Below are 27,630 nucleotides of genomic sequence, written 5' to 3' on the forward strand. Positions count from 1 at the left end.
AGCCAGAGCGGAGGTTAGGAGATATTTTAGGGGCATATTTCAAATGAACTTCTTCCTGAATCACAATGAGCTGAATGAAAGGCGCACAGGCTGCTACTGTTATGTAATCACAGCTTGTGACTGTGTAGGAGAGATTAGGAGGCTGGATGCCAAAATTTGTATGAAAAAGAAAAAATCTGCAGGTTTTGAGTGGGAGGCAAGAACAGAAATCCTTTAAAAATATTTCTTTCTCTGTCAGTAATGTACCAAATGTAATAAGTCATTGTTACAGTGAAGAAAATATTAACAATATGTTCCGTATTTATTTAAAAATTTATTGAAAATACAAGTTGTAATTATATTAAGTTCACACTTAATGTATTATATACTGTTTTGGTTTTTTTACCATTATTTCCTAGTTAATGTGCTTTGATATCGAATGCACCAGTAGCAGTAACAGTTTCCTTTGTACCCATATGCAATGTTTGGTTGGTGTAATGCAATGTTTAATGTACACTATCAATTCACATGATAACTGGTGTTGTGCACTTCACTTGTTGACTTGAATGCCAACAGAATGGCAGTAAAAGCTATCGCTCTAAACTAGTGTGTTTATTAACTCAAAACTATGGGGAGTTCTCTGGGCTGTGGACGCTGATAAAACCCTTATTTCTTTCTATCTTTCTTGTTGTGTGACATTTACCTCCCGACCAGCCTGAACCAGGGGAAGCGGTCGTAAAAGGGGTCGCCTCCGGTCATCACATTTTCACTGTCCTCAGTGGAGCTGTTAGGCACTTCAGCTGCACGATCGTACATGTCCCGCATCAAATCAAGCCTTTGTCTGCAATAAAAGGGAGCAATTAACACTTGTGCATTTTAAAGAAACTAATTAGTGTTGTTATTGCTGTATAATTAATGTTCTTGTGTTCTTTAAGTCAATCTGACCATCCCATCTGCATCCTCTTTCTTCTCTTACACAATGAACTCTGTGTTCTTTCAGTACACCCGTAAATCTACTGAGTTCTTCGCATAGGCATAAACTTCAACCTGAGCCTGGTAAATCTGATTCTATCTTCAAATGATCTAACCTGAGCTTTCCCTCTGATATACTCATTCCTAATCCTATGCATTGTTGTTATGAATAAAAAGAAGCCTAATATCTTCAGTTATACCTCTAAAGTGAAATGTGTAAATGTATTTTTGTGACACTATTTACAGAAATATCAAAAAAATTCTGTTGAAGTCAGGGCACTACATGTTTAGAAAAGAAGAAACTACATTCAATTATAATTTATACCCAAATTAACAAAGTAAATGTACCTGAGTTTTTCTAGGGTCCAGTAGTGTGTGGCCCCGTTCTTCTGGTCTTGCACCTCAACAGCCACAATGGTGCGGGGGAACTGGTGCTTCTCTCTGTCACTATTTGCCTCCGGGGGCAAGAAGTCCGGGGGCAGGGGAGAGTACAGAGAGTCGGTCAGCAGAACAAACTGAAACTGTACCTGAAAATGACAAAGCAAAAAATGCATAACACGTATTAATAGCTGGATTCAGGCTTTTTTTTGTAACAGATGAGTAATACAATACAAAATGTTTAGTGATTTTAATTAACGGATGAACTATGAATTTTACACAGAACTTAAAATTGAATAACTAGATTCCGAACCTTCTTTTTTAGCTCCACACTTATAGCATTGGCCTCTTTCAGGAAAATGGCATTGCCCCATAAGAGGTCACGCAGAGAGGTGAACTGGTAAGATCTCCACTTTCGGAAACTCCACAGGGCCAAATCTCTCTCCCTCTCGGTCCACTGAACTGAAAGGCAAAATCATTATATGTATTTAGCATTAACAATAAATTAACACCCCTAATAAAAATGTACTGCCTAGTTTTATACCTTCTTCCTCTGGCTCCTCTTCCTCCTCAACAGCATCTGGGTAGCAACGGTCCACTTGTTTTTGAAGGGCTTCTAGTTTACTTTCATAATCCTACACAGTTCATAAAATAATAAAAGTGACAATTATTTATGAAGTAAATAACGATTTTTTTTCACACCAATTAGTAGCACAAGTATTGTATATTTTAACAGCTGTTGCAGTTCTGTTGATGTTAAGATGCCATTAAAAGAAGCCCAATAAATGATGGGTTATTCAGTGAAAGCTTGTCATTTGTGATCACTCTCCAGAACACTAAAATAAAAAATATATACAAATTGACAATACAATCTGGTCTACTCAATGTATTGCAGAAAAAGTACCAGACGTTGTTGTTCCAGTAGGTTGTTTGCCTCTTCCCTCTCTTTGCGATACTGGTCCTCCAGCTCCTGCAGCCTGAAGACAAAACACATGGAAAACCCATTTACTCCAGACCTCCTCTCGCCTCGCATCACTTCACAGCCATTTCCTCTGACACTTTTCACTTGGTAATTTCAGTAGATTTCAGTTGATGTTGTTATGGCCACAGGTCTCCAGCTCCTCCTGTAACCCAGTCCCTGCTGCTGATTCCTGTTTGTACATGCAAGCCTCAATCTGACAGACCTCAAGCTGGCTGTTTGGTGTATCGCCGTGGCCAATGCTGGGCCTACACCTGCAGCTGCCACACCCATAAAAGGACCCACCCCCCCGCCACTCACAGCTGCTTTTCTGTCTGTGAAGTGCATGTCACCTTTGTGTCTCTGGTTTGGCCTTGTGTGGTATCTTTGTTATTTCAGACACTAGTAGTCCTTTGTGACTTTAAAGAGACTGGCTTTTTCTGTTGTTTTGGGGCTAACATAATTTGTACATCGTAATTCTGTCACTTTTTGTTTATACATTTAGCTATTCTGTTAAGAGCCTCCTTTCTATTGTAAAGTATAGTAAATATTCTCTTTTGTTAGTTTCATCTTTACATTCCTTTTAAATAAATTACAGTTTAATTATTTTAGTTTTGAAATTTTATATCTTGTTTCTTTTTTAATTCCTCTGTACCCAGCAGAGCTTGGTCATAATAGAGGTCAAAACCGATAGATCTTAACTGAGATTTTAAAGTTAACATTTGTGTGTGAGAGCCAATTTCTGATTTCAAAACCAAACTTAAAACACTTCAAATGGATTAAGATACTTTAAATCATAGGCTGTGTTTTTCTGTGAATGTATTTTCATTTTTGTGCATCTGAAAAGTGGTTAAATGAAACATACAGATATCCCCATTGTACAATACCTCTGCTCCATCTCTTGTTTCATGTCGATGCCCTGTTTGTCAAGCAGCTCCCTCTGAGCAAAGGCCCAGTCCACAGGCTCCGAGGGGGTCTCTGCGCAGGGAGTCCTTTCCCGCTCCGCCCGCGCCTGCACCGGGTGGTTGAACCGGAAAACATGGCTCTTACCCAGAATGATGCGGTTTCCTAAAGAGATTCAAGCTATTGTTGGTTATCTATAATAGTAGAAGTAGTCTTGATCATTTAAATTATTTTATTTTAAGGTTTAATTATTGATATTTAAAATATATTGTGGTGACTGGTCTGTCAAAAGCTTTTCTCCATAGACATGTTACTGCTTCATCTGGAATGTTTCACAGTATGATATTAAACCTTTCTATCTTCATGGAGACCAAACCAGACCAAGTTTCGGGTCAGATTTTTGGAGAAGCAACCCCACTCACAGTCAGAATGGCTGTTTTTCTAGGTATTTTTGAGCTATAAAACCTGTAATTTGATAAATCTAAGGCAGAGCTGTTTAATGTCATACTGCGGAACATTCCAGGCAGAATAATGACATATCCATAGTAATAAAATATTTCTTAACTGATAATAATAGACCCTCTCTGACCTGATTTGAGAACAGTGGGTTCGGTGACTCTCTTCCCGTTCACATAGGTCTCTGCTCCTTCACACGGCTCCAGTATCACAGCTGCACAGAGACAGAGGCAGACATCAGTAAAGGCTTAATTTCCTGTCTGCAAGCACATGGACCATTATGTGCCATAACAAAACACAGAAGGGTTATCTCACTTTCTCCATTGGCGTCTGATGAACTGGTGAAGGTGCAGTGCTCCTCTTTGATAAAATGACCACTGAGAACTATGTCCTGACGGCTGCTGGCATCTTCACGCCCAACTCTGCAAGATGATAATGACAGTTGGTGAAATATAGTGCAGGAAAAATTGTTAAAATGTTGGTTGGATGGATGTTAACATTTCCAAAAGCTGTTCAATGTGATGAGGTGATAGAGGGGTTGATCCCAGCTCTAACCAATGCATACTCTTTATGTCCTTTGGCAACATTTCATTCACCTTGCCTATGTATAAATGTGGTGTGTGAATGTATAATCTCTGATGACCAGCCATAATTTATGGCCTACATGCATACAAATGTATGTAAATTTTATGTATCACATAACAAGAGAGCCAGGCTTTGATGATGACTCTATCCTCCATCTGTTTATGTGTCTTACCTGGTGATTCCATCTTTAATGTAGTACAGGAGGCATTCAGACATCAGAGGGTCTTCATTCAAATTCACCAAATGTGGAGTCTGAGACAAAAGCACACATTAAATTATTATAACTAATATAAAGATCATTCTGATGTGCCTGTATGTTATCAACTATATAACATTTGACTCTCCAAACATGAGTGCACAAGAAAGTGAAATCTTCCAAGGGAAAAACATCAAACAATTAGAGATAATTAAAATCATGCATCTCTCACCCTCCCACTGCGTCTAAGTGTTTTAAGTCAGTGAGACACTAAAGGGTGAAACTAACAAAATTCAATTCAACAATATTCTGAGAAACAGAGACAGAAGCGTTATCAGTGCATTACACCCAAACCTCCAGCAGGGACTTGGGTGCCTGGAGTGAAAAGATAATGTAGAAGAGGATGCCCTAGATTTTAATCTGTGCAAAGATAGTAATAGTAAATACACCCAGAGGTCCCGGATTAATCAGGAAAAGCTCCAGATAAAATGTTTCACCGAAGGAGAGGACACAACACTTCAGAGCCACAAACCTCATTGGGTGAAAACAGCCCAACTGTGTCGATAAAAACAGGCTCTGGTTTTCTAGGACTATCTGATGGCTTTGGGTAAAATTATTAAAAAATATTAGGAAACATATTTATTAAAAGAAAATAAGATGTGTTAAAATATTTTTAACAGTCAAATCAATTATTTCCATACCTTTTTAGGTGAAAATACTCCCAGTGTCCCACCATCCTCTCGCATTGCAACACCCATTTCTGCCAGCAAAGCCTCTCTACATAAAGGGAACAGAACAAACATTTTACACACAGGTATATTTGCGCGCATATTTAGTAACTAGTGTGGGTTTTGATGTGTGGTTTTTGGTGCTCCCTGACACTGATGAAATGTTGTGACTGGATTAGATCGTTTGGAATATTACATAGTCTAAATTGAGTTTAATTCAGTCAGACAATCAACATAGTATAAAAAAAATATGAGAAATGTTTGTACATCAACTTGCTTACGTGAGCCTTTCTTTTGCCCAAGCTCTTACAAATTACAGTTACATACATATATTGCATGTCAAGAAGATAAAAATAAAGAGTATGGCTGCTGGTGGTGAGGTTACAAGGTTTTGATTGGCACATGCAGCATGCTACGGTAATAACTGCATTGTTTTATGACAGCACTATAAAACAATTGATCTGGTTTATATTACCGCTCCATTCTGATGGCTTCTGTTCTGCGGAGTTTCTCCTCCCAGGTTTCATTGAGTTCTGCAATGATTTTCTCTGTTTCCTGATGACATATAAGAGTTTAAATGAAAAGAAGAAGAAAATGTCAGATATCAGCATACAAAATAAAAAATGTAAAATACCGAAAGGTGAGGCAATAAATGATATAAAACAAGTTATTTTTGTGGCCATATGTTATTTTAATAGGGCTACATGATTTGGGTCAAATCTATAAAGGGCGGAGCATTTGTGAATAATTTGCGAACCACTGTCAATGTGTATTTTTATGTACTTTTTCCATAATTTTTTATACCTTTAGCCTCTCAATGGCCTCCTCACTGCCAGGGCTGAACATGATGCGGTCGTGAAGGCTGGCGATGGACCCAGCTCGACTGGACAGGGCAGAGAGAGAGGGCGAGGGGCTCATCCCGGTCATAGCATTGGTCACTGTGGAAAATCCCTTATTGTTATTGTTCTTGAAATCGGACACGTCTGTTCGAACTGGACAGGGGGGCGCATTTGGATGGATGATGGGATAGGAAAAATTAATTTAACAAAAAAAAAAAGGTACAGAAGATAGTTAAAGAGTCAAAGGAAAGGGGAGAGAGGGGAGAAAGAAGATATGTGTCTTGAAACAAATCTAATTGACAGAGTGAAATTTGATCTGAGTGGAAACAAGCTAGGGCGGCATCAGCAGAAAGCCAGGCAAAGAGAACCAACTTAAAAATAAAACAAAGCCATCCATTTTAGCAAGGCAAAAGGCAGATAACACAAGCAAAATGCCATAATATGTAGGGACATAAGCAATAATTTTAAAAATGCTTTTTTATGGTAGTATAATCAAAACAGAACTTTGGCAATTTATGCTCTAATTCAATTCAAGCTTAGAGAAATAATCCATAAAAGCGTGTTTTGTGCATTCATCTTCTGCATTATTTATGAACAATTATTCCAAGGACTTTTCAACTAATTCTACATCAGCAACTTAGAGCTACTGTATGGTGAAGTGTAATTTACGACTATGTTTTTTAAATGTATACAGATGCGTCTTATAAAAACCTAATCAATATGCACTTTATCTTCGATGTGACTAAGAAGCAAATGCCAAAATGCAGTGGTATTACAAGTTTTCTAAACAATTTATTTCAAGGATTTTTCTATAAGTGAGAAACAACCTCTACCCATGACTCAGCATTACTCAACAACCCCTGAAACAGACAAAAATATGACTTATCTACCAACGTTTTATTATATTTATTCTAAGCCAGCATCACCAAATAGGTTATGCAAGAAAGTAACTATTATAGAGAGTAAAATTAAGGCAATAATTATGTACAGTAAGGCTTGCAACATCAATAAACGACATACATTTCAACATTATCACATTTCTGTTTCATTTCACTGTTTACTTTCCAGTGACAACATCCTTATGACTGTCCCTTTTGACTGTCCCTCATGTATGTTTCAGGCTTATCTTGCCAGGACGCCTTAAAAGGTACTTCATCAAACCTGGAGCTGCTGCTATGGCAACACAGTGCAATAAAACGGGAAAATGCTATCGCCACCATCCATCAACTACATGGACTACTGCCTGTCAAAAAGGATCCAATATTACACCCACCTCTGAGTGCTAAATGAAGTCATATGTTATGGGAGGACAGTAAAAATGTAATGCCAAAAATGAGACCTCAAACGACCAATAATGTGCGAGTAAATAGAGGTCTTTGAGTGACTAAAAGCTGCGTCATCACACGTTAATGTGCTCGGTGCTGTGGCTGCCAACAGAGGGCGATAAGGCCAGACAGAGCAGGTTATGCCAGAGATTTCAGTGGTCTAATGGTGGTGCAGACTGTTCAATGCAAAAGCTCCCAAGCCACATATCTCGACAGCACCATAGTGTAGCAAGGAGAACATTGAAAGCACAAACATACAGACTTTTTTTCAGGTGTTAACTGTATGTTAATAGAAGCTAGTGTAATCAGTGATTCACGTAGTAGTCATTATTTACCACTTCTGATGCAATTGTTCTTCATACAGCAGGAATTTTTCGCTTTCAAATGACCAACTTAAATTCACTTAAAACTATATTTTTTCGAGAACCAATAATAACCAATATTGTGGTGCTGCAGAGAAGATAAAGCAATTTGCTGCAGTTATAAGCTCATAATAATTGCTCAGATGCCACAAGCGCAAAAGCAAGAAACAGCCAAATGAACACACATTTCAAACCCTCCAGGTCAGCACCAGAGCCTCGAAACGCTGGAAGAGTCAAGAGAAATAGGAGTGAAAAGAGGAGAAAGGGGGAGGGAAGACAGACAGAGACATCCAGATGCCAATAAATGTCATGAAACAGGCTTCCTTTGTGTGATGCGTCCTGCTATTTTCCTGAAGCACTTGAGTGGGTGGCTCTTCTATTTTAACACAGTCTACAGTGGGTAGATTCAGAAAGATAGTGATACTAATAATATGTTTTTTTTTGTAAAATCTATAGAGCTACAGTAGATTAGATTTTCAGGTTGCATACAGTGATTAATTTTAATGTGCTTGTCAAAGTCAGAAGTTTCTAGGTTTGGTATAACTACCTCATACTACATACTTGTACATATTTTGTTGCTGTCTTTCTTTACTACATAAATAGATATCTGTCACAAATAAATCACAGATAATACTACTAAACCTGAATACCATTGGACCATTCAATTTTCAGATATACAGTTATAGCTACATCTGAGTCATGTATAGCTTATTTGCCAATGTGATGAAACCGACAATACTTGTGATGATGTGAATTTTCTTACTCTCGATGATATCGCCCAGGCCCTGAGCATAGAGCAAGTCTTTGAGGCGGGACACTTCCTCCTTCAGCTCTCGGACCAGGCGGTTGTTTGGATCCTCATTGATGACAGCATTACAGCGGATCTGTTTGGCACGATCTGCGTACCTGTAAAGTTAAGACAAGAGAACAGAAGATCACAAACTTACTGCAATGTATATGTCATAAATTTGTCCAAAATTCAAAGTGTAATGAAAGAACATCTTAACTAGGTTTTATCATAATCATGTTTAAACCCTGTAAACATTCTTTTACTCAAGTATTCAGCCCTGACACTCCTCTTGTGTTTATTTAACCAATGGCCTGTGTAAAATGAAATATCTAGGGATGTAACAATAACCAAAATATTGTGATATCGTATTGTCAAAGTTCTCACAATAATATCGTGGACCATCACAATATATCGAATTACAGGTCTCTTTGCTTAAATTAAGAGTTATGGTGCAGCAATAGCTAAAAAAAAAGCCAAAGGGAACTACATAGACCATGATCCTTTGCTCCATTTCAGTGTAGACTACAAGAAAAAATAACAGTTCTAAGCACTTTAAAGTCTTACTTCTTTGGATTAAGTCTTGTCAAGGAATTTTAAGAGGAAAAACAATTAACAGTTTTGTTAGCCTCCACTAAATATCACTATAAATATCATACCGTGAGATGTATATCGTGAAAATATCTTACAGAGAGATTTGGATATCGTTACATCCCTAATCGTGAGCCTCCCCACCATATCGTGAGCTTTACCACGTTATTGCAATAAATATTGTACAGTGAGGTTCATACCGTGACAATATCGTATTGTGAGACTTCGATATCATTACACCCTTAGTAATACTGTATCTCAATTCAGCTTGATCACATGGGGATTACACAACTTCAGACATATTGCATTATTCAAATCATTTAACATGTTTTTTTCTGATATAGCTGGTTTAGTCCCACCTACCCACACACACAGCAGCAGTTGCAGAAGTCTGATTGAAGTGTGAATTTGTGCAATCCCTTTAGATGCACTTGTTACATAACTTCGTGTGATTTTTGCACACACATTAATAGGCTTTACAAGGAGGAAAGTGTTATTTTTTTCTACCTGAGAGTGCTAAGAGTTTCATCGTAGTTTATGTCGGCAGGACTCAGAGCTGCCACCATCGCTGTTCGAGAATTCCCACCTGCCAAAATGCAAAAATACTTGATTAGACACAATACTTGATTAGACACAGCAGAGGTGGGTGATTTATCATCTACAAGCTATTACTGAACTTGTTGTTTGGAAGATATGCAAAATGGAAATATGTGCAGTATTCTGTCTATAGTAAGCACAAAAGTCTAAGGAGCACTAACCATGCATTGCCAAAACAAGAAATGTATAGATTAAAAAGACCATCATTACCCAGGTTTTCTCTGAGCAGCCATGTTAGGACTGAATCTCTGTAAGGAATAAAACTTTCAACTTTCTTCTTCTTTTTATTCTGCAGACAACAATGTAAACATTAGGTATTGTTTTTCACTGAGCATACGTCTTTGTAAAATCATATTACCTTATTTGGCCCAGAATCCTAAAAAACATAAAATAGACTGTATGATATAATATGCTACTTACAATATAGAGATTTTTGTAAGTGGACACAAACTTACCACTTCTGCCAATGCTGAGATGACTTTTCCCAAGGTGGTGAGAGATTTGTTGATATTAGCTCCTTCCTATGAATGAAATAACAAAAATTAAATATGATAATGTCATCATTTCAACTCAAGAAAATATAAAGCTGTACCTTAAGCCTTGTCCCCTTTGCTCCAGTTGAGTCAGCTCTCTCACTGCCGGCCAAATCCACCAGACTGATTTTGCTGACCTGAAACAAAACAGCATCAAATAAGAATAGATCCACAAAAAACATATATAAGAGACTGAGAAATATCTTCAATCTGCTATCAAGTTTATATAAAAAGAAGTCTAAATAAAAAGTGTAAATAAACAGTATGCAAATTTCTCAACTGATTCGCCTGTATTCAGCCTTTTTTTTTTTTTACTATATGTAGTTTTATGTATTTTAGCATGTCAGTGTGTCTGTGTATGTGTGTGCGTGTGTGTGCGCGACTGTCTGGGTCGTTTGTGTGGGGTCAGGCAGTTGTGAGGGTTGGTGAGTGGGTGGTGGTATTGTTTTTAATCACTGTAAAGAACTTTGTGTTACATTTTTTGTATGAAAAGCGCTTTATAAAAAACAGTTTGAATGATTGATTGAAATGCAGGCCTTATGATTGCAAGAACACATTAATAAAAATGTAATTGTATTTTGTCTATTTTTAAAATGTCTCTTATTACTTTTTGATTCAGGTGTTATAAAATATGTGGATATGTTTTTTTTCTGAACCTTCATGGTCATCACCATACTATAATCACATTCCAAGATACATTCAAGTAGAATCATTTTTTATCACCAGCAACATCTGAGTGTGGCCAATGGGAGATGACTTGCAAAAAATATTCTTTGCTTTTAATCACCTGACATTTAATCCTACACGGTAAAAATAGACATAAAATGAAATTTCTCTCCCAACACAGCCACAAAAATAATGAGACCGAGAGCTTCGGACCCTGTTTTGTTTTCTCTAAGTGATGCTGACTAAAGCTCAAAAATATATTAAGGCTAGACCATTTAAAGTATGTTATATGTTTTTCTGTTACCTTTTCAGATACATTGTCGGTGTCAGCGTCGTGGCGCCTCTGTGTGAAGATTATATTGAAGACAGCGTGTGAGCGGCTGCTGGTTTCATTCATGTTTGTGGCCGCGACAGTTCTGCAATGTAAATAATACAAAAATAACACAATTTTCTCAACAGGTTGTGTTTGTGAGGTCAAGATATTGCCTAATCTGCCTATATCAGACAAAAGTTCTGTACCGGGCCTTGTTGCCTGAGTCCATCAGGTCCTGGATGTCGTTGTAGGAAGTGACAGCGAGTTTGGACAGGTCCTCCACATACGGTCCCAGCAGGGGGTGCTCACGGACACGAAGATTCCCTTTGTTTTTGGGGTTTAAAAGGTCCCGCACACGCTCACAGTAGATTTCCATGTAGCTTACCTGACCGTAGTTAGATAAGGTCAGTACACAGGTGACAAATGTTATATGATCTAAAAAGAGTGGGAGTGGGCTTACCTCAACTGAGTAAGACAGGCTGTTATCTGTGTTTTCATTGATTTTACTGAAAAGATCTTCACACATCTAAAGAGAAAATCGGTATGGATTAGTGCTCTTCTGATGGTTTCTGGACTGGCAGATTATCAATTGGTAGGTAAAAGTATAAAAATAATTTGGTTGTTCTTTCACTCTAATCTCCAGCCTTTACAAACAAAAACAATATTCTGTAGTTTTACCAGTGGGATGATTCCTTGCTGATCTTTGACATCTTGTTTGCCCATCATGGTGTAGGACTTCCCAGCTCCAGTCTGTCCATAGGCAAAGATGCAGACGTTGTATCCTTCAAAGGCATGAAGCAGCATCTCCTCCCCAATGTCTTTGTACACAAGCATCTGAGACGCATAATTAACGTCCTCTGGCTGTGGGCACAGATCAATAATCAGCGTTATAAATCTGAACCATTGTCGTAAAGCTGACAAACGCAATACAAAAGAGAGCAGTTAAGCATGCAATGATCAAGCATAAACATTTGAATGACAAAGATTTTCACTTCATCAGAATGAGAAAGTCGCAAGTGAACATTTTGTTTTCGAAGTTAATGTGTTACATGAATGGAGATGAGCATATTAAGAGTTTGGGGTATTATTCTGTTCCAAAAAATTATGCAACTTGGTTAATACTGAGAGAAAGCTCATGTTTATTCAAAATCATGCTTTATAAATAAAGCAACACTGTGTAACTTTCAGGTTAGTATCGCCTGCATGATTCCATGGAAACAGAAAGTTACACCAGATTGAACATTCTCCATTGCGACAGAAACATTTTATACCATACTAGTAACATAATTTCCATGGAAACAAGCAGGAGGAGGGCCTCCTTCAGGTTAAAGGTAAGGTTTGTGGAGATGCAAGCCTGCTCAAATAGTGCACAAGTTTTTCAGAGCCATACAAACATGCTTTTATGGAGCTTTAATTAAAAAAGAAAACCCAGTCGGACATGCAGTTGGTTAATATGTTGGACTTTTTCATATAGTTTAATATGAAGAGAATTACCGTAGTGTGAGACCAGTAGGAGTAATCAAAGTTGAAGCTCTTGTTGTCTTTGGCCTGTTTGGGGTTGATGATGGCTGAAAGAAAAAGGACACAGACACAGGTCAGAGCGAGGCACAGCTGACGACAGGAAATGTTATGGTAGCAGCTCTAGCACAGAGAGGTCACGCTAACAGAGCAATAAAATGTGTCAACATCTGTCTATCAACAGTTACATACATAGCAGTATTTCACACGACTTAGGGACTGGGCTAGATCAAAATGAGATTTCTCATTTTTTGGAAAATGGTTTTCAATGGTGTTTTGTTTATTTTAGCAATTCCCTACATTAATGTTTACATATTCTTGTAAAGCAGTATTGAAACAGACCTCAAAAGGAGAAGTTAAAATTTGTTTTTGTTTGTTTGTTTGTTGTTGTTTTTTTTACAACAACCAACATTTAGTATATTGTTTGTACATTATTTATTTACTTCTTTTTCTTCCTCAATCATGTTCATTTTCTATTACCTGAGCATGAGAAATCTTGACAGATCAATTTGTTTTGTGTCTTTATAATGAATGTTCCCTGAGCTATTTGCTGGATTCTCATTTGTAATTTGTCACTTTGGGGCCTCATGAAAAACCCCATTATCCAGTTGACTTTCTACTGTTATGGCTAAGAAGCGTGAATGAGGAAATCAATACACTAATGAAGACAAAGCATTTCAGAATGGTGCTGTATCATGGACATATATCAGTTTTCCCTGTTGAAAACTGTAGTTGGAACTATTGATTTTACAATTTGAACATATCAGACTAAAGCAGCGGTACTGTGTCAGATCTAAGCCTGGTGGAGAGTTCGCCAGCTTCTTTTTACTATGGAGATTTGTTGTGGTGACCATTGAACATTTTTGCCATATAATATGAGGTACTGTCTTTATGAACACTAAACCAGGCCATATCCAATTGTGGTTTTACTGATGCCATCTACAAACTGATTTCCTTCCACTCTCTTGGTGATCCAGATCATTTAGTCGCTAATGCAGGTGTGGTCAATAAAAGAGGAAAGGGCCCTGAGCAAAGTGCACTCTGCAGTTAGTGTGTACACAATTATATTTCCTCTGTACAGTCGTGAGATATAGGCGAGTTTGGCAGGACTGGTATAGTGTTTCAAGTCCTTGGTGATGACAATGAGCTGCTGGGTTCATGTTAAAATGCTCTGACGCATCCAGGACTTTGGCAGTGCTCCAGAAATAAGCATATGGTAAACAGAACACAGTTTACTCAAGGCGATGTTCTCTCTATAGTGTATTGTGAAATGGGTAAGTGTGTTTTTATCCACAGAATACCAATCACTGCAATGTTTTAATCTAAATATTTCCTATCTCCATACTAAATATTTTATGACTTACAGTAACCAGTAGGGGTGTAACTAGGGGTGTGCAAAAATACTGAAATATCGATATATGGTATCATTTAATATGATGATACAGTATCGATATCGTGGGCTGCTGTATCGATATATCGCAAAGAGTATTTTTTTTCTTTTCTATATTTAACTAAATAATTTTGTTACAGTGCCACAGTTTTGTTGCTTGTTTAGAGAAAGGAAACTCGTATACGCAACACATTTGACATTTTCACTGTTTTGATGATTAAAATGTTTGTTTTTCATATGAACTTTGCACAAGAAGTGGTTTAACAAAGACTTTTAGTGTCACAGCCACGATTTAGCCTTTATTTTTTATTAAACCATATTGATTCAATTTGAAATATATGGAATCAAAAGCTCACTGTATCGAGATATGTATCGTACCGTGGCCTGTGTATCAAGATATGTATCGTATCGGCAACTTCTTAATGATACCCAGCCCTAGGTGTAACGATATCCAGGTCTTACGATACGATATCATCACGGTATGAACCTCATGGTACGATATTTATTGTGATATCGTGGGAAAGCTCACGATATGGTAGGGAGGCTCACGATTAGGAATGTAACAATATCCAAATCTCTCAGTACAATATTTTCACGATATACATCTCACGGTATATTTATTGCTGTATTTTATAGAGGCTAAAAAAAGTGTTAATATGACCTTTTCCTCTTAAAATGCCTTGACAAGACTTAATCCAAAGATTTAAGACTTAAAAGTGCTTACAACTGTTATTTCTTCATGTAGTCTACACTGAAATGGAGCAAAGGATCATGGTCTATGTAGTTCCCTAGGTCTTTTTTTAGTTATTACTGTACCATAACTCTTAATTTAAGCAAAGAGACTTGTAATTTGACAATACGATATCATGATATTTCAGTTATTGTTACATCCCTATATGACAGTAATATTATTTCTTTGTTTTTATGTCACAGCATTAAATAGATTAAAATTTTCAACATGAGAATGAAATGGCAACCATAGTATTAGTCTGTAAATCAAATGAATTCTACAGTGAAGCATTTTCAAATCCAGTTCAAAATCTTATCACTGTTATGTATACCATATTTAATAGCTTTGATAACATGATCATTAACCAGTAATATTCAGTTTACAACAGCCATCCAGAAAGATGGATGAAATGCAACACTATAAATACTTTACCTTTTTACTTTTTTCTTGCATTTAGCCCACACTGAGAGAGCCTGCCCCTCATTTTGCCTGCGTTAGCCTGACTGCACTAAGACATCCTTTGCTTACTCATTCCTGATTGAACAGTGATTCATGCTAAATGGTCTCTCTAACCTCCGCCACCGGAAGAGACGCACCTCCCATTCAGATGGAATAATCAGGTTAGAGTGGCACACACTGGCAGTATTTGTGAAACTCGATGGGAATGAGGTTTTGGTGACGTTGCTAGCGCTTGATGTCAGCGTGTCATGGTTATCTCCAGCCGAGAACACATTTAGCTTTTTTAGAGACAATAAAATGTCTCCAAATCCCTTTATAGTATCTTTACTACCTGCCAGGTTAGTTTATGGAATTAGTCACTTTTAGTAACTTCCATAAATACAAGTTATTGGCAGTCATGGTTTTATAAGGTTAGATTTGTTTTGTTACACATTTTACCTTGTTTCATTCACATCCACTGATTTTAAGTATAGAAATTAAATATATCTAAAAGACAAAACCAAATCTTATATGGTTCCATTTCTGATAAGATTTCAAATCATCTAGTAAATAATATGTAAACAAATAAAAAAACTAATCCAAAAACAAAGAAGTAGTAATATACTTGGCCAGTCAAATACTTCACACATTGAGACTACAATCAGCAGATATTAGAACCTTAGCCAAGAGTATTTTGGTGCATTTTAATAAATTATTTTGTTACAGTGCTACAGTTTTGTTGCCTGTTTAGAGGAAGGAAGCACGTTTATTCAATCCATTTGAAATTTTCACAGTTTTGATGATTAAAATGGGCATGCTTCATATTAACTTTGCACAAGAAGTGGTTTAACAAAGACTTTTAGTATCACAGCCATGATTTACCCTTGATTTTTTATTGAATCGCATCAAATTGATTTGAAATATACCGTATCGAATCGAAAGCTCAATGTATCGAGATATATATCGTATCGGCAACTTCTTAATGATACCCAGCCTTACTCTACATTTATTCACACCACTCACATCTCACCTAATTGAACTAAAAATGTGTCACAGGCTTTTATTATCTGACATGGTGGCATAGTGGTAAGGAGTGAAACCTGGATTAAAATACTTTTGGTGAAGAGATTGTATGTTTTCTGTGTGTGTGTAGGTTTCCTATCAAAGATTAATACTCAAGACCAATATCTAGGCACAAAATCTGGAGAAACCTGCATCAAGGCCAGTCACAGAGTAAATACACACATACGGATTAGGGCTGGGAATCACAGGGTCCTTCACGATTTGAAACGATGCACAATACATGGCTCAGGATATGATATTATCACTATATGGCAATACCTGTGATAATGGATATATGCTGCTTTTTAAGATCCAAATACATTTTAGCAACAATATTTCTTTGTTAAACCACTATCTTTGCAAAGTTAATATGAAATACATCTGTTTTAATAATCGAAACAATCAATATGTCAAGTGTATAATCACAATCATAAATATCAAAAGAGCAGCTCATGACAACAATTCTGTATCAAATTTAGTATCACAATATATTGCTATTCCGATATTTTAGCAACACCTCTACACACGGGGTCACCAATTGTCCTCAGACGGGGGACGGTGCAAGAGAGAGCAGAGCCCACAGTAACATGGAGGACATCTGTATTCAGCTAAGGTAAAGTGCCCACGTCAGCGAGACAGTCTGAACTCAGTGACTGCGCGTGGAGGAACAGTTATGACGTGTACATAACTGAATATAGGAGTTAAATATAGAATCTGTACTAGGCCAGCATGCCACATAATTGGCTCTTCTTTGTGTATGCTCCTTTGTTGTTACTTTTGTAATGGAACACAATTTAAAACACTGAAAATAAAAATTAAACAAACAAAAAGGGAGTAAACTACAAATGAATTTTACAAACCAAAAAAGTCAAACAGAAGCCACATTTTCTGCTATTTAAAGGTTAAACTACTCATTGCTATTCATTCTTAGGATTTTTACCCTCAAACGCTTTCACAGTCTGGACCTAGTGTGCTATTTAGGCCTGTCCCGTCTCATGCATCTTAATTAATTCTAGATTGGGAGGGGCGATCGCACACACACACACACACACACACACAAACACACACACCACATTGCTGCATTCTCCTGTCTGTGGGAACCAGGCTCTTGGCTCTACACAAGTGTCAGAACACAAAGGCCGACCCGGGCACATACAAAATACTACACAATTCTTTTTCCTCTTTTTTCATCTGGGTTTGAGAAGGGCAAGGATGGGTTTTATACTCCATTTTTGAATCCCATTTGAGGCCAGTGGAGTTTTTCATTACATCAGAGAGCTCAGCCTCCAGCTAACATCCACGGACATTCAAACAGGACAATGTGGTCTGGTCAGAGCTCTTCCCACTCACAAAACAGCTGCTGGGACAGTACAGAGAATCTAGGCCAAGAATATTGAGACCAGAGGAACGACATTGTTATGCATAGGTTAAGAGGGCTACTGCAGCAACTGGGGCGGCACAATGTCAAATTTTAGTATTATGATTATTGTGAAAAAAACAAAAAAAAAAAACATCACAATTTCATGATTATTCACAATTATCGACACCATGATTAATCACTGAGATGATCTTCACTCACATGGTACAATAAATTACAATTTGTCTATTATGTGCCCAGCTTTATGAATGATGCAGTGGTTAATATGACAAAAACAGACAAAAAGCAAGCTTACCACCTTAAAGGAGACATATTACACTCAGATTTTGTTTTGAACCACCAGGCTTTTCGCTCATCTTTGACTTTTGCCTTCATTAACTCATGCATGAGTAAACCTTCATTAGAGTTGAGAGCGTTTAAAAAAAAATTTGCCTATCCCCGCCCACACCTCTATACTAACTTGATGGATTCCTCCAAATTTGTGCAATTTCAAAAACATGTTTAAGTGATCAAAATTAACAACCATATAATGTATAAATAATTTCTCTTGTAGAAATCCGTTCTTGTTTAATAATATATTAAACGGCTTCTTGACGCATGGTAGTTTACAGAGGAAGGACAACTGTCTTCTGCTGTCCTTAAATGTAATCAACAAGCTATTACTGTAATAGTAAATAGTGCATCCCATTTGAAATGCTGGACATCACTGTTTGATGTCCTTGATCTCCAGCGACAGCGGTTAAGTTTTTTGCTGAGCTAGATTCGACCTATGGCATCGCAACTGCTGATAGTTCTACTTGGGCTGCAATGCCATGCACACAGACATAAAACTAGACAACATTATGCTGGTTAATCATAAGGGGCTGCCGTTTAAAGTCAAACTCATTGACTTTGGATTGGCATTGTGCACTGACCAGGTATTAACAGGACTGATTCGGCCGTTCTCCTTCAGTGCCCCAAAGGTGATGCTGGGGCTGCCTCTGTGGGAGGCTGTGGATGTGTGGAGCCTGGCTTGCTGCCTTCTTATATAGTATATGGGAAGGGCAGAACTTTGGACCACAAGTGGCATTCGGACCAGTTTCTGAATTGGCATTTAAACCACATCCACAAATGGAGTTTGAACCACCTCCATTCTTTAGAAACCCTAACTGGCCTTCCAGTTTTCACAAGAAGATCCACAACATCTGTGCCTTTCACACCCTAGACCACCACACCAACTCAGATTTAAATGTTGTAAAAAAAAAAATGTTGAATGAATTATTAATTTTATGTATTTCTTTAAAAAAAAATCCACTTTAATGTATAACCAACATTTAGCCAAATTTATCTAATTTTCATTATTTTCAAATGCTTTTTATTATATTAGCTTCTTGATGGCAGTTTAGGAGAAGGGCATTCATCTTCTAGTGTCCTTAGTTTGGCATGTACTAAACGTGCAAATGCTATTATAGCGTGTAAAAGCTAGTAGATCCTGAACAAACCTGTTGCTTTCACTTGTCTTTTGAGTTGCCCTGTTCAAAGAAACTTGCTTCTGAGCGAATAAGATTAATATATGATTGGCAATGCCCCTGGCTGTCGAGCTGTTCAATAAAGGTTATTTTAAACACGTGTCTTGTTCAAGTACAAATATGTGCAATACATGGGATTAATCCACCTAAAAGCTTGGAAAGTAACATAGTGCCCCTATTGGATAAAAAACTTTACAACAATTACAAATGAAGTCACCTTATATTGAAGACAAGACACAGTTCCTTTATGTGAAACAGTAAATGTAAACATTTACATAACTTAAATCTAAATATACCCAACATTACAGTTTACTTTGCAGCTGATGAGTGCTGTCCTTTACCTTTCTGTAAATCTGAATACTATTTATGTCTCTTATCTAGTCCTCATCCCACTGACTCAAGCAGCTCCAGTTTTCTCTAATACTGCTCTTCCCCACTTGACCCTCCTCTGGGGTCAACACAAACTCCTTATTCAGGCAGCTGTAGAAGATTTAGCTGAACAAGAAGATAATAGCACTCGATATATCATTCAATGGGTATATTCTGTTGACTAAAGGGGTAAGTGTTTCTGCCTATTCCCTCCCTGTTTTAAGAATAAAACACAAAGCTTGAATGCATATTTTAGTCCTCGGGCTTGGGCTGTATTTCCTATTCATATGATTTTATTAATGTTTTTCTGTTTTTTCAAATTCAATAGAGAGAGAAAACACTTTGTACTAGGTGCTTCTGACCATGAACCTGGCTGGGGGTCCTCTCTGCTGCATTCCATTGCCTCTACTGGCCCAAGGGAGCATCCTACTTAAAAAACTGTTTGCAGTAAAGGAACATACGTACCTCAGATTGAGACCAGCCCAAGAACCTTTCAGTACAGGGTTTAGGTCTACACTCCTTCATAATTTACAAAGCAAAAATGTTGAATTTTTTGCACAGATTTACATTGAACTAGCTTCTACTAATTGCAAATCGTCTAGTGAATAACGTGCTAGATTAAAATGGCTGGTGACTGTGCAGGGCTTTTTCCAAGGACATTATAATGGCTCAGTGATAACACTCTCCCAATGGACCCAGATACCGATTTAGGCTCACAAGAGGAACTGCTGACAATATGACTTCAGCAGAGCAGAGAACAGAGGCTATGTAATACCTCATACAGTGTGGTGTTTTGCAAAATTTGATATAAGAATATGAAATTTGATATAGCTCACAATTATAACAGTGGTTTTGAAAGAACAAACACAGTATACCAATGTAGTGGCACTAATGACGTTAAAAAACATTAAAGGGGCTACAGAGACAGAGCAGCTATTGTAAAGCAGCTCTTAAGGTCAAAATGTTCAAAAGCTGTGTGCTCTCTGCATCTGCTTATAAAATATTTGTATGTTCCAGGAAGTAGTCTGTACTCTGACAACAAAACTTCGCTCTTAGAAAGTTAAATTAAAGTGCTTAGAAGCAATATGCTCTTGGAAAGTGAGGAATAAGTTTGGACTGCAGCAAACAATTTAAAATAGTTTTGTTTTTCAACTTTCTTCTAACTTGTAACAACATGCAACACATTTTCTTAAAGTGAAATGATTTTTTTATCATTTTTACTGCTTACTAAAAGTTTTTCACTACTTAAAAACATGCAAAAAAAGAGCCACCCATGTTGTCTATTCAGCCGTGACATGAGGAGGGAGGGGAGGTGGTTAAATTAGGCCAAACGGTAAATATTTCAGAACGTTTCATGTATTATTGATGAATGGCTTTACCTTCCAAAGCAGAGAACAGATCGAGTGTCTTTCCAGTCCGCTCTGGAGTTTTGTGTACAGTCAACTAAAGGAATGTGGTCAGGGATATTTGGGCTCATGCAGCTAAATTTGAGACATTTTACACATATAAAATCAGATTATGATTTCAGATGTAAGTTAAGTTCAGCAAAAAGTCTTTATATATAATGCTCTTTTATACCTTCGCATCAAAACCAGATACTGTGACTGGAAAGCACAATGTGGCAGAGGTGTTTTGCCAAACATTTTTGTGTAATCTCTCAGTCGCCCAGGTAGGCTCCATAGCAAAAGGAAATTGACTGGACATAAGTTTTGATCGAAACTTATGTGGAGTTGAGAGTATTGAATTTCTCTTTTGCCACCTTGCCAAAAAAGTAATAAAAAACTTACCACCAAGAAGCCAAGACAATAAGCTACAACTAGTCGTGTCACAACAAAAGTAAGAACAATGGTGTGAGGTTGCAAAAAAAAGGAGATTAAAAAACAAATCCTTTGTATCCACTGAGGCAGTTAGAGATTTGTAATTTTTTGTTCAAGTGTATAAAAGTATTATTAATCATGTAAGAGTAAGCATGCTAGAAGGGCACATGTTATTCAAGTAAAAAAAAGTTATTATTTTAATGGTAGCTCATAGGGATGTAACAATAACCGAAATATTGTTATATTGTATCCTCAATAAAATCGTTCTCACAGTAATATCGTGGACCATCACAATATATCTAATTACAAATCTCTTTGCTTAAATTAAGAGTTATGGTGCAGCAATAGCTCAAAAAAGACAGAGGGAACTACATAGACTATGATCCTTTGCTCCATTTCAGTGCAGACTACATGAAGAAATAACAGTTCTAAGCACTTTTAAGTCTTAGTTCTTTGGATTAAGTCTTCTCAAGGCAGTTTAAGAGGGAAAAGTAGCATATTAACAGTTTTTTAGCCTCTAAAAAATATCACAATAAAAATACCGTGAGATGTACATTGTGAAAATTTCATACTGAGAGATTTGGATATTGTTACATTTCTAATCATAAGCCTCCCCACCATAACGTGAGCTTTCCCACGATATCGCAATAAATATCGTACCATGAGTTTCATACCGTTCATATCATATCATGAGACTTGGATATCATTACACCCCTAGTACTTCAGCTATTGAACCATTAGAAAATACGCAAATATAATAATACAACCAAATAGTCTAATACACTTATCATGAACAGAGTAAAGCTCTAAGGTGAAAGTCCACGAGAACCAGTGTGAACCTCCGTGGTGAACATCTGCTGTGTCTATATCACTGCTCTATATCCAGCAGTGTGGCATTAGAAATCACATTATATGACAAAAGAAGATTAAAGCTGACTGGAGGACTAGTTACTAGACAGTTACTGCTGGTGTTAAACAATAGAATCGGTAAATTATCTTTTCTTGTTTAGAAAAATGTACAATTGTTGGATCACTGCTATTATTTTTGTAAATAGTCTATGTTAATTTAAAAATGTATTAATTATAAAAGTTAAATTATAGCTTTAAGATGAGAGAATAAAAAATGTGTTGTTTCTGTGTAACTAACTATCTAAATAAATAAATAAATATTATGAGATGAGCTTCCATATATGAAATAAGACTGTTGCTTGATATAGGTACCAAAACTGTAATATATGCTGTACTGAGAGAAAAAAATCCATGCATTTCAGAGCAACATGAAGAACAGATTTTCTAACTACAGGGTTAGTGGGTTACATTATGACCAAAATTATTATAAAATTAAATACTGCTCTAGATTAAAATAATACTAAAGAGAGCCTGTGTACTCACTTGTGGTGTTTCCAGACATCTGAATGATACACTTGCTCTCGCGGCTGATCTCCCTGGAGTTGAAGGGGCGGACTCGGACCGCCACCTTCACCGACGCCCCTGCCATGGTGCTGCGTCAGAGGCACAGGGGCACCTACGGGAGACGTCACAGAAGCCCGAAACGAGGGGCTAAAACCTGCAGGAGAGAGAAGGGAGAGGAGTGGGATTAAGCCTTTGTCACTGCAGTATTACATAATCTTACTGGGTGGGAAAGAATCAAGTCGTAATCTGAACAACAAGGAAAACCGGCTGCACACAAGGCCCTGTTCAAACAACACAGCCAGGACAAAAACAGATTGAACAAGCCATTATTTGTGTGATCCAATAACCTGAACTTAAAGGTGCACTATGTAAGGGGGGTCCGCCACCAGCTTCTCTCCATGTCATGTTCCACATAAGACATTAATCTCCATCACAGGTCATATCTGTGAAGAGGAAACCCTGTCTACAGTAAGAATACATGTTAAATGTTATGATTGAGCAATAAAAAACAACTAGATTAGTTTAATGCCAGACTGTGGAACATTCTATAGAAATATTGTTAGGTTCGTGCCTGATTTTTAAATGTCTCTGGTAGTTTTATTGATATATTGAATTGAAAAGGATGAGCTAAATGGTTGAGATCTCGGCATAGTGAGTGGATTTCTGCTCATAAATTTTTTCATTTACCTGATTTACTCTAAAACTGACAACCCCGCCCCAACTTCCTGAACTCCCAGCCTGATAGAGTGAGAAGCTATCTCTGTAGCTTATATTGCAATGCTGAACGACCTTTATCCCAAGAATGTTTAATTACTCCAGGCTGAACGTTTTCATTAAAGATGCATTTGTTGGAAGGAAGGTGGTGGTCTTTGGATTATTACAGTTTCCGGTCGGTGCGGTCAGCACAAAGCTCAGAAGGGCAGGGCAGTGTATGCATGGTCAGCTCCTGCTCCACAGACAGACAGACACATAATGAAGCCACAGCCGTGACAATAGAAGTGCACGAGCAGCTGAATGCCTCGCCATTTCCCTGGATTACAATGAAAGCATTTACGATCCAGAGATGAGCTCCCTTCAGTGTTGGGCTAAATGATTTAGGAAAGGGAAAATAACTTGGCAATAATAAAAGTTATGTCTTTAGACACAGTCTGCTGAGGAAGGAAAATGTGTGGAAATCATGTAACTGTTGTTAAGAAAGTTAGCAAAGTTGGTTTAGAGTGTTTGATTTTACCATTAATGTTTGGATATATCTCCTTTAAAATCATGATTTAGTTAGTCTACATTACAATTATGCCTGTCAGGATAATTACTACTAATTACTGCTCAATATATGAACGATGGAACAATATATTTTTGTACTCAATATTATTGTGAGTACATAGTTTTGTAAAAATGTGTAGATTTGGGGTATTTTTGTTGTATGTTTGTAACATGATGAGATTTGACCATTAGAGCGTTGAATAACTAACATCTACAGCTAATAATTGCTTCATTCTGCTATTTATTTGTGCCTTTTAATGATATTGTCTATTTTAAAATGGTTTTACTGGTATTGTTTTGCTTTTATTATTATTGTGTCAGTGGCATAAAGTAGTTTCAGCATATATCTGTAGCAAGATATCATGCTTCAAAATGTATTATTGTGGCAGGCCTAATTACAATATCATTAGAGAAAAGACTGAAATATTAATTGCCACAATAACATGTATGTAAAGGTCTAAAACTACAGGGCCAACAGCTTGTGCTGTTGATGTTCTTTTCTCTCAACAGAGGAACTTAAATCACAGAAATAATTTTTGTGAATATGATTTCACTACAATTTTAAGATTTCTGTTAAATACATGTTTCTGTCCTAGAAGGTTATAAAACTGTGCATGAAGGTGGTGGGACAGTGGGTTGAAAAGTACTTATTATGAATGCAGTTTTGTCGTGAGCCAGCATCATCACTGGTCCACTGAGGGCTGCAGTGAGTCATCTCCTGGAGCGCTTAAATTACAATCAAGTCAATGTGATCATCAGTAAGAATTATAGCTGGAAATAAGAGACAATCTGACCTTCTAAAGTTTTATTTTTGTGTGACGATCAAAGCTTGTTGAGATGAATTTGGAGAACTGACCTCTTCTAAGACACTGGTTTGTGAAGTTATTGGATCTAGACCAGATTTTTAACTGGTTTTAAGAAACTGCTCTTTTGATTGAGGTTATAAAGATATGATGAACTGATGTAAAAAAAAAATGTCTCTATTCTATACATCCTAGTATATAGCCTGAATCAACAAACCCTTTAGGCGCATCATTTGTAAACTGTATTTTTTTATTATTGTGATCAGTCAGTCTATGTCTAGTCTAGTTGATAGGTCTGGGCAGAGCAACATGGCTGAGATAACGAGATGATTGATGCACCGGCAGCAGCAGTTGGTTTCATCTGAGTAGTTCACCCATAAATCTGCTGTGTCACCCACCTTCCAGTAACAGGCAAGATGGGCAGAGCAGAAAACAGCATAAACCACACAAGAAGGAAGAGGAAAACAGCTTATAATTATTTTTTTTTACATTGTGGTATTGTTATATGGCAGAATTCTTTCATATGTTGAGAAATACACCACAACAATCAACATTGCAGTAAAAAAGGTGTCAGAAAAACACTGAGGCATAGTTAGACTGTACCATATTTGTACCATTATTGCCTGAAATGGTGAAATGTGTTACAAATAATGGTTATAGACTAGAAACATGTTTCATTACAGGATCTCAAAGCAAAAAATCTGTTAAAACCAAATGAAAATATAGCTATTAATCTCCTCACAGGATGCTCACTCCAGCTGATGATGTGGCTCAGCTGGGCGTCCACCATTTTCCCAGTGACCAAAATGAATGTCATGTCCATACAATGTGATGTACAGGTGTAGGGTTATGTTTAGTGTACCCTCTGTTACGTGAGACCTCGCCTACTGTACCAATCTTAATTTCTAACTATGACATGTAAGGCCTAAAAATGTATACACACCATCTTATACTATAGGCCCAGTAGCTGATTATTAAAATAACAGGGGTAAAAAAAAAAACATGTCCTTGTAAAAGTAATAGCTGATGAAACATTACGTCCTAAGGCTACGTTCTACCTTCGCTTCACCTTTTTCCCCAGAGATGCAGGATTAAATCGTCGCAGTTCAGATGTTACGATCATAACATTATTTTTTTAACACTAAATCTATGTAACAACGCTTGACATGCCAATACATGATGTCCAGTCCAGTCCAGACGTCTGTAATGCCATCCATTCCGTATTGCATCCCTACTATTCTTTACACTTTCCAATGGCCGCACCCAATACCCATCTCTTCCCAGGAGATTTAACGCTAAACAACTAGGTTCTTGCCTCGTTACGACAGTATTATCAAGATGAGGAATAGTAAAATAACACAGCTAGAAAACTTACCTCTGCAGTGCCACCTAATGTCTCCCTTCCCGGGTTTTGGCGCTCGCCTCTATCCCGACACACTTCCACCTCCTCGGCTGCTCTCCTCCAGGTCGTGCCCCGCTAGCAGCAGCCTCCTCCCGCCATGAAAACAAGGTGAAGCCGGCTCGACGCGGGGGATGACAGCGGGCGTATCCTGTCCCTACCCACCCCCACTGCCCTGCCCTGGCGTGTCAGGTGTATCCGAAGGCGCGGTGATGTCCCTGGGGTCGACGGAGTGGATGCGCCCCGGCCCGTCGCTGTCCAAAATGGCTCTGTCTGTGTCGGGTCTGTGCGCGGAGGACAGGGGGAGGAGGATGCTGCGCTACGTCACCGCGGAGGGGGGTGAGCTCAGCGGCGGCGATGCGGTGATGGTGATGCGGGCTGGAGGAGGAGGAGGAGGAGAGGGAGGAAGAGGAGGAGGAAAATGTACCACGGCTTAGACTGGGAAGTTTAGAGGGAGAGTCGATTCTTACTGGTGACATCAGCGGTGCCTATAGTGTAAAGTAACTAGACGTCCCTGTTTACCCGGGACAGTCCCAGTTTCCCAATCCCACCAGATTGATCCAAAACCACTGATTTGTCCCAGTTTAATACAAGAAATGCCCCAGTTGTCCTAATTTTTGACCAATTTGTTACCTACCAACAGTAAAGAGGCCATCCAAACCAGGTGTCCTGTCGATTTTAGGTAACCGCCGATTTGACATGCCTATCTCTATTGCGCATGCGCACGACCCCCTAGTTCTTACCGTTTTATTTTTTTATTTTATTTTATTTTTCGCTTACCGTTTAAATGCCTCATGTCGATTTGAGCTCCCGAAGCATAATCATTCTAAAAGTGTTTTGGTTTTATTGTATGTTTTGACCAATTAAGCATGTGCGTGTTAAATTGGCAGAATACCTACGTTGGATGATCGAATAGTCTGGATTTAATGTTTCATTTTATCGTTATCATTTTCATTATATCGCATTTTATTTTGTTTCCATGTGTAAAAAACGTTGTAAATATTATATATCTAACGCTATTTAATATAAAGATTTAAGTAATTTCTAGTAATTTCTTTCTCTTATATAGTTGGAGCCTTATATGATAGAAGATATAGGGCTGTCGAAATGAACTACCTCTACCCATATTCATCTAAATGAATGAATAATGATGATTTTACACTGGGAGCATTGTTCAGTGGCCAAAATGGGCCTGCCCATATGTGCTACCTTTAGTTGGAGCCCTATTCGATAGCATAATAATGAACTATCTACGCATATTCATGTAAATGAGTTTAAATTTAAGGTATTATACTATGGTATAAAATATGATCACTGTGTGCAAAGAGCATAAATCCGCTGTCTCTAATCCAAAGAAATATGTTATAAAACTGGTAA

General features: G+C 37.6%; 1 protein-coding gene across 1 annotated transcript in view; it reads right to left on the reverse strand.

The window, feature by feature from the left end:
* Window positions 1–26,403, reverse strand: part of kif1aa (kinesin family member 1Aa) — a 44,144-nt gene extending 17,741 nt beyond the window's left edge. The window contains exons 1-25 of the mRNA XM_055164966.1: window positions 26,230–26,403; window positions 22,771–22,945; window positions 12,663–12,736; window positions 11,847–12,029; window positions 11,629–11,694; window positions 11,375–11,553; window positions 11,160–11,271; window positions 10,249–10,326; window positions 10,112–10,177; window positions 10,015–10,032; window positions 9,867–9,945; window positions 9,567–9,645; window positions 8,445–8,587; window positions 5,960–6,093; window positions 5,631–5,710; window positions 5,129–5,204; window positions 4,404–4,483; window positions 3,962–4,068; window positions 3,780–3,860; window positions 3,175–3,355; window positions 2,234–2,306; window positions 1,874–1,964; window positions 1,643–1,791; window positions 1,300–1,478; window positions 683–820 (exon numbers count right to left, since the gene is read on the reverse strand). Coding sequence (XP_055020941.1) covers window positions 683–820; window positions 1,300–1,478; window positions 1,643–1,791; window positions 1,874–1,964; window positions 2,234–2,306; window positions 3,175–3,355; window positions 3,780–3,860; window positions 3,962–4,068; window positions 4,404–4,483; window positions 5,129–5,204; window positions 5,631–5,710; window positions 5,960–6,093; window positions 8,445–8,587; window positions 9,567–9,645; window positions 9,867–9,945; window positions 10,015–10,032; window positions 10,112–10,177; window positions 10,249–10,326; window positions 11,160–11,271; window positions 11,375–11,553; window positions 11,629–11,694; window positions 11,847–12,029; window positions 12,663–12,736; window positions 22,771–22,876 — 2,552 coding nt within the window. The 5' untranslated portion in view covers window positions 22,877–22,945; window positions 26,230–26,403. The remainder of the gene's footprint in view (window positions 1–682; window positions 821–1,299; window positions 1,479–1,642; window positions 1,792–1,873; window positions 1,965–2,233; window positions 2,307–3,174; window positions 3,356–3,779; window positions 3,861–3,961; window positions 4,069–4,403; window positions 4,484–5,128; window positions 5,205–5,630; window positions 5,711–5,959; window positions 6,094–8,444; window positions 8,588–9,566; window positions 9,646–9,866; window positions 9,946–10,014; window positions 10,033–10,111; window positions 10,178–10,248; window positions 10,327–11,159; window positions 11,272–11,374; window positions 11,554–11,628; window positions 11,695–11,846; window positions 12,030–12,662; window positions 12,737–22,770; window positions 22,946–26,229) is intronic.
* Window positions 26,404–27,630: the final 1,227 nt, after the last annotated feature.

This window comes from Boleophthalmus pectinirostris, unplaced genomic scaffold (assembly GCF_026225935.1).
Source record: "Boleophthalmus pectinirostris isolate CB_2022bp ecotype Guang Dong unplaced genomic scaffold, ASM2622593v1 HiC_scaffold_7, whole genome shotgun sequence".
NCBI lineage: Eukaryota > Metazoa > Chordata > Actinopteri > Gobiiformes > Gobiidae > Boleophthalmus > Boleophthalmus pectinirostris.